We start from the raw sequence: 16,954 nt of genomic DNA, 5'->3' as shown, positions 1-16,954 counted from the left end.
CCAGCACCCCAGCCCGCAGGCTGCCGCCAAGTTTCAGTGGCAGCTTTGCAGAGAGAAGCAGGGATGCAGGTGCACGCTGGAGCAGTCTCCTTACACTTGCCTCCATTGCTGACACCTCAGGGTCGCCCCTGGACACACACTCCATGGGTGACACACACTCCATGGGTGACACACCCCCGCAGTAACTTGACAACTTTCACTGCTGAGAAGTCCCTCCTACACCTAACCCAAATTCTTCAAGCTGCAGAACCAGCCTTGTCCTCTTTTTGTCCCCAGGAAGCCCCGAGTCTGCTTTGGCTGGGACAAGGCTGACCAGGCACAAGGCCAGTGGATCCGGGCCGTGGTGGGGGTAGCCACAGGCATGGGCCTTCCCTACTCTGGACCTGCCTCAGTCTTCCCATGGCTTCCACGGGCATGAGAGGGCCACCCACCAAATAGTGTCACCAGAAAGCCTCTGGCCTGGCCCTTCAGCACACCGGGACCCAGGCCCCCCATCCCCTGCCCACTCCTTAGGGAGGCACCATTTCAATTCACATTTATTTTTTAAATAAATACTCTGCTCTTCACTTTCAGACTGGAGGGTGAAGCTGGACAGTCGGGTGGGAGGCCCCCCTTGACGGGCAGCATTGAGAGCTCTGCGGCCCTAAAACACTCCCCCCCACGATGCCTGAAATGCCTCCTGCACGGCCGCTCCTTCTGGCCTGACAGCTGTGCTTGGCTGCTGACGACAAAAATTCCCTAACTGCAGTGTCAGAGTTGGGGGCAGGGCCCAGAGTGACTCCCTGGGCTCCTGGCTGACCCCCACTGACCACAGCTCCCTGCCGGCAGCCGGCCCCCTCTCGAGCCAGAGAGAACTAGACGCAGGTGATCAGCACAGCCATGGCACTGGGCACCTTGATCTCCTCGAAGAGCACGTGGCCCCGAGGGGCCTCCGCACCCGCCACCCCGGCCGCAGCTCTCAGCAGGTCTTGGCTGTGCTGCAAGAGATGCTGGTTCCGCCGGCGGCCCAGTCGGCGCAGCGCCAGAATGGCCAGTATGTGGTCCCGCCTGCAGAGACATGCGGGCACTCACTGCAGACCTACACCTCCGCAACACCCCCAGCCCCAGGATGAGGCGAACCCGTGGGCTTGGGAGTTAGTATGAGTCACTCTGCATTCCAGGAGTCGGTCAGGGAGGTCAGGCTGACTGAGGCCAGGAAGAGCTGCGCCGGGGGAGGGGGCAGAGCATGGGCCTGGGGGACATCATAGCTGGGCTTGAAGGGGCACAGGAGAGGGCTGTGCAGGGTGGGAAAGAGCCCACGCAAAGGCGTGGAGGGAGACCTGGGAACCGGGTGGAGAGGGAGGGAGGGAGAGCCAGGCTGGAGAGAGAGGGAGACCCAGGGACAGGGTGGGGAGGGAGGGAGACACGGGGGCAGGGTGGGGAGGGAGGGAGACACGGGGGCAGGGTGGGGAGGGAGGGAGGGAGACACGGGGGCAGGGTGGGGAGGGAGGGAGGGAGACACGGGGGCAGGGTGGGGAGGGAGGGAGGGAGACATGGGGACAGGGTGGGGAGGGAGGGAAGGAGACATGGGGACAGGGTGGGGAGGGAGGGAGGGAGGGAGACAGGGGGGCAGGTGGTGGAGAGGGTGGGAGGGGGTGATGCAGCTGTGGGTGATGGGGGCCGACGGGGTTGGGGAGTAGTTGGAGGGGAACGCCCAGGGTGATGTAAGGGCCACTCTCTCTGAGCCACAGCCTGGAAGACAGGCCTGCTGGGGACGGGGAATCCTTCCCCACCCCATGGCAGGGTGGCCCGGGGAAGGGGATGAACCAGGGGCTTTCTGTGAGCTCCACATCCCAGAATCTCCAAAAGAATGGACTTGGAGAGATTCGAGCTGGGATTTCCAAAGGCTTGGATGACTCACTGATGCCCAGCACAACCCAGGATCAAAACCTCCTTCCTCCAGACCAGGTCTCAGAATCACCTGGCTTTCAGAGAGGGCTTTCTCTCCAGGGGTGGGGTGTCTACCTCCCCCTCAGATTCCAGGACTGGAGGCGTGCCCACCCCTGGTGGGGCTGATGGAGGATGGCCAAGAGCAGATTAGGAGAAGGGGCTCTCTCCATTCCCCCTCTAGCCTTGAGGGTCTGAGGGTCCATGGCCTACCTCCTGCCTCTGGTCTTCAGGCCCCTGGGCAGTCAGGTCTGGGCTGGGGTTGCTCCAATACCAGCCCCCTTGGCCCCGAAGCTCTGGTAGGAAGCTAGTGGAAGCAGGCGGGGTACATACCTGATGTCAGGGTAGCTCCGGATGAGAGTCTCCAGGTGCCGCTGGATGTCGTCTTTGTAAGTCTCGCCCAGGATCTCGGCCACGCACTGGATGGCTTGGTCCAACCACGTGGCCTCGGAACCCTGAGAGACAGAGCCGACACCTGCCCCAAGAGCCCTCTCCCCACCCCTGCTCCAACTCCTGCAGGAGCTCGAGGTCAGTGCGAGGTCAGCCCTCCCGCAGCGTCAGCCCTCCTGTAGTCACTCTGGCTTGGTGCTGGGACTGCCTCCCCCAAAACAGAGCAGGAGCATGCCTGGGCACCGAGGGCTCATGGGCTACACAGCCTTCATCTCCCCTCCGATCCCAACCTGCTTGGACAGGAAAACCGAGGCCAGCCTGAGAGTGCTGCTGGGGGGCAGACGAGAGGTGTGCAGGGGCGCTGGTGCCTCCACTCTGAGGGCTCTGGCCTGAGGTGGGGGACACCTCCCACAGGCCCTGACCGTGAGATGGGGCTGTGACCCTCGCCCCTTCCCTGCGCCCCTGCAAACTGTATGCAAATGTATGCAAAGTGCTGCCCTCCCACTTGGTTCCCCCCACCCCCCAGCCCCACAAGTGCCCCAGTCCCTGTTCCACCTGATCCAGAGAGGGGAGAACCCTCCCGCCAAAAGCCCTCCCGGCGCTAAGGCCCTAGTCACTGCCACCACTCCCCGCACAGAGGCGAGCACCGAGGGGCAGTCAGATGCCGCCCCTACCAGGCCCTGGAAGGTGTCGCTGATGGCCTGGGCATCCCGGCTCATCTTCTGGGAGCCATGCATGCGCTCCATGCCCCGGAACCGCTCCCGTGGCCTCAGCGCCCGCGCCAGGTACTCGCGGACCACGAACCGGTGCACCTCCTGCAGAGTCTCCTGGGCAGCCCAGGGTCAGGGTCAGGGTCAGGCTCAATAGCCCCAATCCTGGGCATAGCCCTGCCGGGGCCCTCCCCCTTGTGGTACCTGTGCCCGCGGCCGGGCCACACGCTGGAGATGACCGGCAAAGGTCACCACCTTGTCCATGAGGGGATGCAGCCAGTCCTGCGTCAGCCAGTCCCTGGTGCACACAACCCTGAAGAGCGGCTGGGGACAGAGGGGCTGGGAGTCTACAAATGTGCACTATCCCCGCAACCTAACCCCTCCCTCGAAGCCCAGTGTGCCACTCCTGACCCATTCCCCCTGGGTTTGGGGTGCCATTCCCTCTCCTAGCCACAGGTTATGTCAGGAGCTCTTTCCCAGAATGCCTCTCCCAGGCCCCAAGCTCCAGGGGCAGGGTTTGAGTTTGTCCAGTCAGATCTGCTCAGGGCGCGCCCTGGGGAAGCCTTGAGGGACTGGGTGAGGACCCCGGGCCTGGATCCGTGGACCCACCACCCCAGGCCTCGGGGGTGACCACTAAGAGCTGGAGACTGAAGTGAGAAGGCAGGCGTCTCCCAGCCACCCCTGCTCAGCTGGGACCTCACCTGGGTCCCATGCCCACTACCCTACACACACACACCCACGAGCTGGCCCCTGGAATAAATGAATGCCGTGACCTGGACCCCCAGGCTCTAGGAAATAGGGGGTAACTGCTGGGCGTGGGAAGTAGGGAGAGAGGGCTTGTCACAGTCACCTGCAGCTCACGCTGCAAGCCCTGAAGCAGGTGCTTCTGGAAGCTGCAGGTGGCCGTCACCAGGGGCTTCTCCAGCTCCTCTTGGGTTCCTGGGAATCTGGAGAGAAGACTGGTCCTGGGGAGGGGCCAGGACCAGCGATGAGGCAGGCAAGGGAGACCAGGCTGGGGAACAGAGCTGGGCACACGGCTCCACTCACTTAGACTACAATGTGAAGGGTAGCCCGTGGGGCTCCCCATTATAGCTGTCTGCGAGCAGAGTCAAGTGGGGACAGCACAGAAGCCCAAGGAGCCAGTCACAGAGGGGTGGGTCAGCGGGTGGGTGACCCGTTCCCCTCTGGCAGCTCTGGGACAGACCTTCCATCCTTCTTGGTGATAGACAGTGCGGCATAGCCTTGCCTGGAACACACCCTACCCTGAGCCTCATAACTGCCCCCTGAAGGTGACAATGTCCCTATTTCACTGTTGAGGAAACTGAGGGCCAGGCTATACCCAGTCCCCGCAGCCAGGGACACAGTAGGGCAGGCTGGAGTTCCATCAAGGGTTTGGCCAGAGGCTGCCTACCAAGGGGCAGAGAATGCTCCCTGGAGCTGAAACCCCGGGGTCCCAGCACCAAGGACAAGCCTGGCACAGACTAAGGACGAGAGTGTTGGAGAAGCAGTGCCTGATGGTCATGCTTTGGATTTAGGCAGGCCTAGTTCAAGTCCCAGCTCCACCACTTCCTGGCTGCATGGCCATGGGCAAGTGGCACCTCCTTTCCAGGCCTGTGCTCTGCACCTGTGCGTGGGTATACTGCGCTTGGGATGAGATATGTCAGGCAGGGAAGGCACCCACAAAGTGCAGTGCCTGGCACTGACAAGTGCTCACAAAGAGCCAGTGGGAACTGAGTCCCCTAACGCACGGAGTCCCCACACCGCCCGAGGGAGCAGGTGGGAACTGAGTCCCCTAACGCACAGAGTCCTCACACCGCCCGAGGGAGCAGGTGCTCTCATCCTATTTGACAGGTGGCACAAGAGCCACAGAGGGGAGGCGGCTTGTCCCAGAGCACACAGCCAGCAGGTGGCACAGCTGTTCTTTGAAGTCAGATAAATGAGAAGTACTTCGGGACACTAAAATTTACAAACTTTTAAAAAAGGATGAACCCAGATGGGGTGGCTCAGTCTGTGCCTCCAGCGCTGGCCACCCTCAGCGCTGCTGCATCTGCTGAGGCCTGGCCTGGAGCTGAGGGCACAGAAGGCCGACAGCCACTGCCAGCCCACAGGGAGGGCCTCTGCCTTCTGGGGGCACAGAGACCCAGACCTCACCCCAGCACAGCCCAGGGTGCAGGCTGAGGGAGGCTTCCCAGAGGAGGAGGTGTCCCAAGATGGAAGAAATGCTGCCTGGAATGAAAGGAGGGAAAAATGGAGCCCAGGGCAGCAGGCAGGGAGCTGGAACCCCTCGGCCTCTGCTCAGCCTTGAAGAGCCATCCACACCCCCCCAGGGCCCCTGCTCGGATGGACACACACACACACACACACACACACACACGACACACGCCCCTCAGCTCTGACACACACACACACACACACAAACAAGACACACGCCTCTCAGCTCTGACACACACACACCACTCAGCTCCACCCCTACACGCACATGCATACACATCTCTTAGCTCCGACACACACACACACGACACACGCCCCTCAGCTCTGACACACACACACACACACCTCAGCGCTGCCAAACACGCACACACACAGCCTCAGCTCTCCACACATGCACACACACCCCTCAGATCCACCAACACACAGACACAAACACACACACACTCCTCACCTCTGCCCCCTCCACGCGCGCGCACTCCCCTCCATCCAGGTTCCCGGCGCTCGCGCGCCCCCTGCTGGCCGCGCCGCGCCTGCGCAGGAGCGGGCGAGCCCTACCTGAGCTCCTCGCAGGCGTTGATGTAGGCGCCCAGGTGCGGCTCGCTCACCGCCTCCGACGCCAGAAAAGCCTTTTCAAACCTGGGGCGGGATACACAGAGCCTTTGGGGACCCTCCCTGGCTGCGCGATGACCCTGGGTACACCCTCCCAATCAGGTCCCTACGCAGACTCCTCCCTCCCACCTGCAGAGCACACCGGGCCAGGTCGCTCCCCTACTGAGGATGCGTCCGCACCTGGGCACGAAGAGGCCGAGCGCCCGCGTGCAGATTCGCAGGGTGGTGGCCTCCAGCTCCGCGGAGATGGCGCCGGCCGCCTTCACGTGCTCGGCCACGAGCTGCGAGCGAAGCCCTGCACTGAGTGTGCGTCCCAGCCGCCGACCTGAGGCCGGGGCTCCCCTGGTAGCCCCGCCGCGCCTCCAGCCCGCCCCGCTGTGTCTCTCAGTCTTGGCCCCTCCAGCTTTCAGCCGCCCAACCGGGGAGTCAACTCCCGCAAACCCCCATCCAGCAGCCTCCCAGCCTGTCGGCGCGCCGGGGGTCCCCGATTTCCCCCCACGTGGGGCCTCAGGCTCCCATCTAACGGAAGGGTTGGTTGGGACTGGATAGGAATTCGTTCTGGGTATCGCCACCGTGTGCGTGAGGCTTGAACACATGCCCCTTCTCAGCCCCTGCTCCCGGGCCGCACCATGTGGACGTCCATGGACAGCGGCGCCTGGTAGAGGCCCTGCAGCACCTCGGGGACCTCGGCGGCCGCCCAGTGACTCTGCTCCAGCTGCAAGATGCTGTCGAAGCAGCTTGCGATCTTGGCCTGGGGGTAGAAGGGATGGGGCTGCGGTGAGGCCCTCCCGGACCCCGTCCCGCTCCGTCTGGGATGAGGGCCGCCCTGTCGGGTCACAAGCCCGCGCCGGGGGCCACAGGGTGAACCAGAGCCAGCTCTGGCCGCCGATAGCCTGGGCGCCGCACATCCCCCCAGGGCCCGCCCCCTCCGGCCTGGCCCGCCCGGCCTGACCTCCAGGAAGCTGGTGTAGTCGCTCTCCAGTCGGGCCCACACGTCCGGCGCCAGGAGCGGAGGCAGCGGCTCGGCGGGCAGCGCCAGCCCCGGGGCGCCCAGGAAGTCAGGACTGGAAGGCAGGGCAGGGGGCTGAGGGCGGGCGCGGCTCTGATGCGGCAGCCGCTGCCCCTCTTCTGGCCAGGCTCAAAGTCTAACGCCAATCCCGAACCTGGGCATCTGTACACACACACACAGACACACACACACACACACGCACGCACGCCTCTAGGCTGCCATGCCACACCCCCTCCCCGGAAGCCTCTGACAGCTGGGTTCCCGCCTTCCTGCAGAACGCTGAAGGACGGCTACCCAGATGGCACTCCGCCCTCTCCTCAAACACAGCTCAGGGTCGGCCACCCTCCAACCCACAGCAGGGAGGCCCACAGCAGGGCGGACACAGGTCTGAATCCACACAATTTAAGGAGCAATTTAAGGAGTGCGGGACTTGAGGCAACCTCCCCCACCTCCGTGGGCGCTCTTGCCGGTGGGGCTGGGAACCGCTCCGCGGGGAAGGCAATCCATCCTCATCCTAGGCACACAGCGGGAGGTGGCCGCTCCCCGCAGGCTGTACTCTGAACCCAGATGCCCGTGTGGCCTAGCGGGGTGCCCTTTTTTTTTTTTTCTTTTTTTTTGAGACAGAGTCTTGCTCTGTCGTCCAGGCTAGAGTGCAGTAGCGCGACCTCGGCTCACTGAAACCTCCGCCTCCCGGGTTCAAGCGATTCTCCTACCTCAGCCTCCGGAATAGCTGAGATCACAGGTTCGTGCCACCATGCCCGGCTAATTTTTGTATTTTTGTAGAGACGGGGTTTCACCGTGTTGGCCAGGCTGATTTCAAACTCCTGACCTCAGATGATCGGCCGCCTCAGCCTCCCAAAATGCTGGGATTACAGGCGTGAGCCACCGCGCCTGGCCAAGATGTGCCCTTTTCTGATGCGCCCAAAGGCACCTGGTGGACCCGGCACAGGCCCTACTCCCATGGGAACCACCCCGCGGAAACTTTTCAAATTCTGGAGCTGTGTATGGGTGACCCCTAGAAAACCTGGGGCGGGAGCGCCCCGCGGCCTAACCCGCCGAGGAAAGCATGTCGAAGCCCTCGGCTCTCAGCCCTCTCCCAGGGAGGGAACAGAGAAGGTCCGGTGCTCCTCAAAGCCGGCTCCCCAAGGCCTGCGGGGGAAGCGGCAGCTGTCCTCGCCACTTGGCGCCCTGGCCGAGGCTCACCTGCCGTAGACGTTGGCGGCCCAGTCCAGCAGGACGTAGAGCTGCTCGCAGCCGCGGGCGTCGCGCGCGAGCTCCTGGAGGCGCTGGGCCACGGCGCTGTGGAAGGCACGCAGATAGACCTCCCACGCTGGGAAGCCGGCCGCCGCATACGCTGGCTGCACCTCCTGCCGCACCTTCTGCAGGTCGCGGCGAACCAAGCCGCCCAGCTCGGCCAGAAGCTGGGCCAAACCCGACGCGCCCTCCGCCTCCCCGGAGGCCCACCCCGCGCCCGGCCGCCGCACGCGCTCCTGAGCGCTCCGCCGCACCGCCTCCTCCCAGTGCTGGCGCCAGCGGCGCGGCGTGCGCAGGAAGTCGCCGTCGTCGGGGGGCGAAGGGTGGGCCTCCTCCTCTGCGTTCACCACGCGGGCCAGCTCGGCCAGCGCGGCCGCGTCCACGCCGTCGCTGTCCAGCGTCTCGCGCACGATGGCGCGGATCTCGGCTGCCAGCCCGTCGTAATGCAGGCACACGTCCATAGCGCGCCGCGCGAAGGCCGTAGGGTCCTGCTCAAAGGTGCGCGAGGCCTTCTCGGCCACCAGCAGCGTCTCCAGGCGCAGAAGCTGTTCGAAGGCCGCCAGCAGTTGCCGTTCAGTAATGAGGTCGGCCACGGATTTGCCTTCTGCACAGGCAGGAGAGAAGAAGGGCGGTGAGAGGGACCGCCCCAAGACCCCAACCTGGACGAAGTCCTGCAGGCCATGGCTCAATCCATCGGGGCTGGATTGTCTGGTCTCTGCCAGATGCCCCAGCACAGCTGAAGGCCTGCTCCAGGAACAACAGGCCCCAGCTGCCAGGAGCCCTCCTTGAAGTCCACCTTTGAAGAGGCAGAACCTGGGGCCCCAAGCCTGGCTGAACAGAGCAACTTGGGTCAACCCCTACCTTCTGCCTGGATCCCACACCCGCCTTCCACTCCCGGCTGAGCCGGACCTGATAGCCTCATGCTCAGCCCTGATTGCAGGTCTAATAGGGTCGGAGCTCAGGTAGGGCGTGTCCTGCCCGTGTCCAGCTTTACATTCCTGCTGCTCCCCGCTCTCCGCCAGCCTCCACCCGACAAGAGCTCTCCACCTCTACCGTGTCCCCCCTTCCCAACTCCAGTGCATCCTCCTCTGGGCAATCCCCCTGACCTCCCCTCCTGGTACCTCTGCGAGCCTTGCACCCTCTGCAACCCTGTGATCAGCTGTGTGCATGGCCCTAGTTTGACCAGGAGCCAGGCTGTGAAAGGCCATGGAGAGCTGGGGATCTAGGGCCATGCATATCTGGGTTCAAGTCCCATTCTCCATGCTGTGAGACTTGCGGCAAGTCACTCCACCTCTCTGAGCCTCCCTTTTCTCATCTGCCCAATGTCGGGGGGGGTCCCATTGCAGAGATGCTGCAAGAATTTAAAGTGCAATTGTCCAGCTGGGCATGGTGGTTCACACCTGTAATCCCAGCACTTCAGGAGGCTAAGGCAGGAGGATTGGGTGAGCTCAGGAGTTCGAAACCAGCCTGGGCAACATAGCAAGACCGTATCTCTACAAAAAAATAAAAATAAATTTAAAAAATTAGGCCGGGCACAGTGGCTCACGCCTGTAATCCCAGCACTCTGGGAGGCCGAGGGGTCGAATCACGAGGTCAGGAGCTCAAGACCAGCCTGGCCAATATGGTGAAACCCCGTATTACTAAAAATACAAAAAAAAATTAGCCAGGTGTGGTGGCACACGCCTGTAGTCCTAGTGACTTGGGGGCCTGAGGCAGAAGAATCACTTGAACCTGGGAGGTGGAGGTTGCAGTGAGCCGAGATTGCGTCACTGCACTCCAGCCTGGGTGACAGAGTGAGACTCAGTCTCAAAAAAAAAAAAAAAAAAAAAAAAATTTAGCCGGGTGCAGTGGCTCACACCTATAGTCCCAGCTACTCAGGAAGCTGAGGTGGGAGGATCGGTTGAGCCCAAGGGGTCAAGGTCACAGTGAGCTGTGATTGCACCACTGCATGCCAGCCTGGGTGACAGAGTGGAGACCCTGTCTCAAATAAATAAATAATTGCACGTGTTCGGGGGCAGGGTTTGGGGAGCTAGGGAGGACAGCCTTTCCGGAAGCCTCAGCTCAGCTGCCCTGACCTCTGGCCCGTTTCCTTTCATGCTTGGTGTTGTTTCTGAGGCCCTTACCTGCCTCGGGTTTCAGTTCCTCAGACGCTGCCCCAGTGGATGCCTGCTGGTTGACACCATTCATGACCCCCGAGGGCACCTCAGGAGTGGCCTGGGAATGGCCGGTAGCTGGGCCCTCATCCAGGGCTTGCCGGAAGGACCGGAACAGGGAGCAGGAGCTTCGCCGGAACAGGCCCGTATCCTCCTTGGAGACCTGGGTCAAAGCCCGCTGGCTGGCCCGGGAGAAGGCCTGCCTCAGGGAGCCCAGGCCCAGCCTTGTGCCATCCTTGCGGTGGGCATTGGGCTCTTTCCTGCTGCTTGTTCGCCGGGAGCCCTGAGCTGGAGTCTGCGGCTCCTCAGCCTCCTTGGGACTCTGCAGCTCCGGCCCAGGAGTCTCTGTCTGTGGTGAAGGCATCTTGGCAGCAGGAGAGCTGGGGGCAAGAAGGAGTGGCCACAGGAGCAGATGCAGAAACGTGTTGTGGCCCTGTGGGGCCTGGCCACACCCAGGGGCTTGGTCAAGGAAGGCTCTCCAGAGGAGGCAGCCCTCAGGCTGTCAAAAGGAAGCATCACCAGGTCAGTCTCTTGGCAAGAGCCCTCAGTGTGCCAGGCTGCAGCTGGGCACGGAGATATAGACAGCTGCTTCCATCAGGAGCCTTTCCTGAGACCATCCCCCGAAAAGGGTCTCCCCAGGTGCCCGCCATCACTCGGCCTCTGCCAGGCCAGACCCTCCCATTAGAATTGAAGGAGGGCACTGACATGCAGGTTCTGGGGCCCAGTCCAGACCACGGCTCACGACACCCGAGGGCAGGACCAGCAGCCACATCTAGGCCTTCCCAGATGTTAGGTCCTGACGCCTAAAACCCTCCCCCCAGCCCCCACCAGCTCCTTCACTGCCCTCCAGGCCCCTCAGCTCACCCCACTTCAGCCCAAAAGGCCTGACTACTTTGGCTCAACGGGGAGGGCAGGGACCCCCATGGGAGCCCACCCCCTGCCCTGGGTGTCACAGAGCCCGCCGAGGAGGTGTGGGGCCTGAGGGCAGTGGCCAAGGCCACCCTGCGGCTTATCTCGGCCGTGCAGCCACAGGGGCAGCGGCAGGAGGAGCCTCGGGTCTATATTTAACCAGGGACTGGGGGTGGTTCTCAATGCTGTTTCCCACCCATTGCCTCTCCTCCTCCCCCCACTCCTCTCCCTCTCCACCATAGCGTCCTCTGGCCCCTCCCCAACACAGGGAATGGAGGGGGGTGTCCCAGGGACATGGGGGTGGCTGAGCGGCGGCTGCTCCTGCTGCCCCAGGGCCCTCAGCACCCTGGCCTGCCAGGCTCCACCCACACCCCCTTCCAGACTTAGGAGCTGTGTTTGCTTTCCTGGCTTTAGGTTGGGAGAGAGGAAGGGCCTCCCACCCACCCCATTGCACAAGCTGGGCCAAGGGTGGGGGAGGGCATTAGGCCGGCAAAGCCTCACTTTCTCCTGGGAGAAACCGGGGCCAAAGAAGGGCTGGACCTGCCCCTAGCCCAGCCCCAGGGCCCCCCACCCAGGTGCCAGGACCAAAGCACCCGCCTGACCCACCACCCAACCCTTGGGTGACATCGGGCAGGAAATGTGCCTCCCCAGGCCCCAGTTTGCTGGGGTGGAATGACACCAAGGTGGGCAGGGCCCAGACCCCCACCCACCCTCGCCCTCCAGCAAGGTGCCTGCTGGGCCCTGCTGCGGCCTACCTATCTTCCTTGAGGTTCCCAGAGGCGGCTAAGCAGCTGGATGGAGGCCCGAGGTAGGAGAGACACTCAGGTGATTGATGGAGCTTATTGGCCCCGCCCTGGCCACAAGTCAGCCACTTCCCCCAGCGCCAGGGTTCAGGGACCCTACCTGATTCGGACTTGACCCACACACTTCAGGGCGCCATCTGTCCCAGCCTCCACTCCCCTCTCTCTCCCTGGTGCCCCTTCATGCTTGGCATGGGGGCTGGCGCCCAGCAGGGCAGGGGTGTTGTGAAGAGAACGGTTCGGCACATGCTGCATCCACCGCTGTCAAGGGGACGGAGTCCGGGATGTGGGGAAGGACAAGCCAGGCCCCGCCTTCTTGTTTGGAAGAGCTCACACTTAGCAAGCACCTACTGTGTGCCTAGCTTGATGCCTGACACAGATCAGCTACTGTGACAACAAAGTTAGGGGGTGTCATTTGCCCATTTCACAGATGAAGAACCTGAGGCTCACAGAGGGACAGAGTCTGCCCCTGGCCGCGCACCTCAGGCTGGGGAGCCTGCTTGGAGCTGGGAGCAGAGGCAGGACCTGCCATGTCTCCACCCCCAGGGAGTCAGAACTGCCGCCCAGAAGACCCCCTCCCAGCGGAGAGACCCAAGGTGTCAGCAGGTCCCAGAGTGGGGTCAGATGTGGAGGTCCTCTCCCAGGAAGCCCAGATGAAGGCCGGGTAGGAGGGGTAGCTGTGCGGTGAATCTCTTAGGAGGTTACATAGGCAGAGGCTTGGGGGCCACTCAGCCTGCTTTTGTCCCAAACCAGCACTTCGCTGAAGGGCCAGTGAGGTCCCCAGATGGCCCCTCAGCCTCCAGCCATGCCACCTTCTACCCTGCAGCTCCCAACAGCTTCCCAAGCTATTTTCGACCTTCCCAAAGCAAAAGTCCAGCCAGGTCACTCACCTGCTTTAAGCCCTTCCGTGGTTCCCTCCTGCCCGAGCCCCACAGCCGGGCATCCATCCTGGAACCTCCTTCCTCCACCCCCACCTCCCGCTGATGACGCCTCACCAGCTTCCCCTGGGGTTCACGGACAACCTGCACCCCACCCAGCCTCTTCTCTGTCCTCCCGGCTGCACGCCCAGCCTCCAGCTTCCCCTCCGGCCATTGCCTTTCCTGGCCCCTGTTTGTTCTCCAAACCTGACCTGGGTTTCAGGACCTCAGGGTTCAGATGCCTCGCACCACCTGCCGTCACCATCTATCTGCTCAGTGGGCACTCAGCACCGTCCCTGTGATGATGTGGCCCTCCTGCACTGGGCTGGCAGCCTCTGTCCATCTACCCCCGTCACCCCTGAGCACAGCCTGGAAGCAGGGGGAACATCGGTGTCAGGGTCGCCCTGCCTCCCCCAGCTGGCCTGCCTGCTGCCATGCTGGCGCCTGCGGGGCTGAGACCTGAAGGCCCCTCTCAACTCCCCCCTCCACCTCCCAAGGCTCTCACCTGGCCTGTCCCTGTGGCTGCCTCCCCACACCCCCATGGAGTCTCTCTGACTCTCTTTTCTCTCTGCGTCTCTCTGTCCCCAGTGCCCGGAGAGTCCGGGGGGCCCCAGCTCCTATGTTGCCGCTCCCTGATTGCAAGGCCCCGGAGACTGATGCCCAGCCTGAGCCCCGGGTCCTACTCTCCCCAGGTCAGGCTAATACACCCTTTGTGGGGCCAGCAGCAGGGGCAAGAAACCACCCAGAGATGCAGTCACTGAGAGCTCCCACCCTGGGCCACCCTAGCCGTGCCCGAGAAGTCAAGTCCGAACTTCCTCACCCTCCCTACCCCCAGCCTCAGCTTCTACTCCCCGCTTTCCCCTAGACCTTCCCTCCCATAGCTGCTCCTCATCCTCCGGATCACTCTGCAGTGCTCACCCACTCCCCAGCCTCCCCACCTACGCTGGGACTGGGCCATCGCTCACTCCTCAGCGCTCCAAAGGAGCCTCTGCAGGTGACTGCCTGTACTGTGCCCTGGGCCAAAGCCCTGTGCAAGGCTTGTCCCCTCTCACTTCCCTACCTGCCATCCACCTTCACCTGATCACAGCCTCCGAGCTGCTCTCCTTCCCAGGCCCCCTCCATGCTGCCTCCTCGGATCAGTCATAAGAATCTTGCCTAGCACTTAGACGGTCGTTGGCCAACCTCCCCAACAGCACTTGGGTTTTCCTGTTGAGAGGGGGGACTGAGACAGAACTAGCTGGATTTCCTAGTCCGACTAAGAATGCCTAAGCCTAGCTGGGAAGGTGACTGCATCCATCTTTAAACATGGGAATTGCAATTTAGTTCACACCCGACCAATCAGGTAGTAAAGAGAGCTCACAAAAATGCTAATTAGGCAAAAACAGGAGGTAAAGAAATAGCCAATCGTCTATCACCTGAGAGCACAGTGGGAGGGACAATGATCCGGATATAAACCCAGGCATTTGAGCTGGCAACAGCTACCCTCTTTGGGTCCCCTCCCTTTGTATAGGAGCTCTGTTTTCACTCTACTAAATCTTACAACTGCAAAAAAAAACAAAAAAAAAGAATCTTGCCAAAACGTCAACCTCCTTTGTTTATTGTTTTTAGAGACAAGGTCTCGCTGTGTCACTTCACCCACTGCTGGAGTGCAGGGATGCGATCATAGCTCAGGCACAGCCTCAAACTCCTGGACTCTAGCAGTCCTCCCACCTCAGCGTCCCAAGTAGCTGGGACTACAGGTGCGCAACACCGTGCCTGGCTAATTTTTGTGTTTTTTGTGTTTTTTGTAGAGACACGGGTCTCACTATGTGTGCCCAGGCTGGTCTCAAACTTCTGGCCTCAAATGATCCTCCTGCCTCAGCCTCCCGAAGTGCTGGGATTACAGGAGTGAGCCACCATGCCTGGCCCTATAAACCTCCTTTGAAAGCTTTCCTTGCAAGCTTTCCTTTTCCTTCCAGCCCCTGCAAATAAGGAAAACGACAAGGATGTTTGTTCTCACCACTCTTACTCCTCAACATTTGGCTGGAAGAACTAGTTAAGGCAATAAAGAAAGAAAAACAAATAAGAGATGTAAACACTGGGAAGGAGCAGATTAAACTGTCATTATTCATAGGTGATATGATTGTTGGCTTAGAAAATCTGAGGCTGAAAATTATTGGAGCTAATAAAACGGTTTAGTAAGTTTTGTGCATTGATTATGTAAATACAAGCAACACCTTTCCTATACCCTAGCAAAGCCTATTAGAAAGAGACACTTAAAAGACTTCCCTTCACAGTAGCAACAAAGCACAAGCCCCCTGAGCCGCCGCTGCCCTTGGAAGAAGCACAGCTCCATCCTTAGCTTGGTGTTCAAGGCCTCTCCTAATGACCCCTCTGGCTTCAGTCCCAACTCATTCCCTCACTCTGATCACTCAGAAGTACCCACCTCTCCTCCACACCTTTGCACAGGCCATCCTCTCTGCCTACAATGACCTCAGCCCCTCCTTCAGTTGTCAGCTCATTGAAGGCTCAGCAGAAATGGCTCCTCCCCTGAGAAGCCTTCCCCGACCAACTGAGCCCATACCATGTTCAGCACCTCCTGCTCTGGGCCTGATCCCAGCCCTGGGCATACCTGTCATGACGGAGGGACAGTTACAGAGCCTGGAGACCAGGAGACCCCCAAGGCAGGGAGTGAGCCTGACTCAGCCCCCAGCCATGGCTAGTACTCGGCACTTTCCCGGGGAAACCAGGAAAGTGAATCTGACGCCTGAGCGTGAGCGCACGGGCATATACACACTTTCCTGGGCGTCGGTTTTGCACATCTGTGTGTTGGCCTGAGAGTGTCTCCCTGTATGTGCGTGACTCTGCCCTGGAGTGTCCCCAGAGGGTCTGCCAGTGCTTCTGAGTCTGTGTCTGTGCCTGCATGCCCATCTTGGTGTCTTCTGTGTCTGTCTATCTGTGCTTTCTGCCTGAGTGTGTCTGCCTGTGTATCGGGTGTGTGTGTGTCCACTGTGATTTGCGCTGGCCCTCTGGCCTGGTCAGCCTGGGCTCTGAGTGAGGCCCTTGGCCTGGAAGTCTACACGCAGAGCCGGAATGGTCCTCAAGCCCGCCCACAGCACCCCATACCCTCCTGTTCCACCTGCCCCAAACATACCTGCTGAGCACGCAGCCTTGGCCCAGGAAGAACGCGGCCACCTGAGAAGCTGGCCCGTGGGGCCTTCAGAGCCGGGCCCTGGCCATGGGGCCTCCAGAGCAGCCTGAGCGAGTGACCAACAGCTGGGACTTCCCAGCCATGGTCAGCGCCTGCCAGGCCCACCCGGCCCCACCCACAGCCCTACTCTCCACCAGGACCCCATACTTTCACTTTCAGAGAAGTTCCCACTTCCTTTTCGTTCCGGAGGCAGTCACTCCAGCTTTCCATTCCAGACAGCTCAGGGCTCAGTCCAAGGGTCAGAGAACAAGGGAGGGGAAGGCTGCAGAGCTTGGCACTCAGGGTCTCGAGGCAGCAAGAAGTGGACACTGCCTGCCACCCGAAACACCACCAGCCCCTCCTTTGCTCAGAGGCCAGCGGAAGCAGGCGCTGGCCTTGGGGGACACTCAGCCCACAGTGCCGGAGCCCAGAAGGACCCCTCCCTCCAGGACAGAGGCTCTAGCACTGGGCCAGTCCATCGAGTTCATCCCGAGACCCCCGCACCCTGCCTGTCAGGGAAGCTCATGGTGACAGCGAAGGAAGCAGTTGAGAGCTGCATACCGTTCCTGGGGGCTTCAGGAGCTAGAGGAAGGGATGGGGCCCTAGGGACAGACAGGACACACTCAGGAGTGAGGAGGGACGGCATCCTGGGCAGGGGCAAAGATGTGGAGGCGGGGCCCCACTCCCCACACAGGGGGTCAGGCGGGCAACGTGCTGCGGGGAGGGCCACTGACACTTCCCAGAAGAGGCAGCCTCACCCCTGCGTAGGGGGATTCCACAGTGAGCGTCTTAGGAAACAACTCAGGGAAAATCCAAGGAGAACAGATCAAGGCCTGTCCCAACCTGGGCTGGGGCCACCAGGGTGTACGATGGGGCTGCTGCAGGGTGCTGAGGTGG

At 61.5% G+C, this 16,954-nt stretch overlaps 1 protein-coding gene across 1 annotated transcript; it reads right to left on the bottom strand.

Annotated features, from left to right (window-relative positions):
* Positions 1 to 523: 523 nt before the first annotated feature.
* On the bottom strand, positions 524 to 16,137 carry EXOC3L4 (exocyst complex component 3 like 4). The gene is made up of 12 exons (XM_024231856.3): positions 16,022 to 16,137; positions 10,233 to 10,642; positions 8,059 to 8,713; positions 6,799 to 6,910; positions 6,475 to 6,597; positions 6,027 to 6,127; positions 5,793 to 5,873; positions 3,877 to 3,991; positions 3,231 to 3,350; positions 2,991 to 3,143; positions 2,260 to 2,381; positions 524 to 1,047 (listed from the first exon to the last, which is right to left on the bottom strand). Exons 2-12 carry the CDS (start codon positions 10,624 to 10,626, stop codon positions 855 to 857), a joined length of 2,169 nt encoding a protein of 722 aa, XP_024087624.3. The 5' UTR covers positions 10,627 to 10,642; positions 16,022 to 16,137; the 3' UTR covers positions 524 to 854.
* Positions 16,138 to 16,954: the final 817 nt, after the last annotated feature.

Source organism: Pongo abelii, chromosome 15 (genome assembly GCF_028885655.2).
Source record: "Pongo abelii isolate AG06213 chromosome 15, NHGRI_mPonAbe1-v2.0_pri, whole genome shotgun sequence".
Classification (NCBI taxonomy): domain Eukaryota; kingdom Metazoa; phylum Chordata; class Mammalia; order Primates; family Hominidae; genus Pongo; species Pongo abelii.
This window is presented reverse-complemented; position numbering and strand designations above follow the sequence as displayed.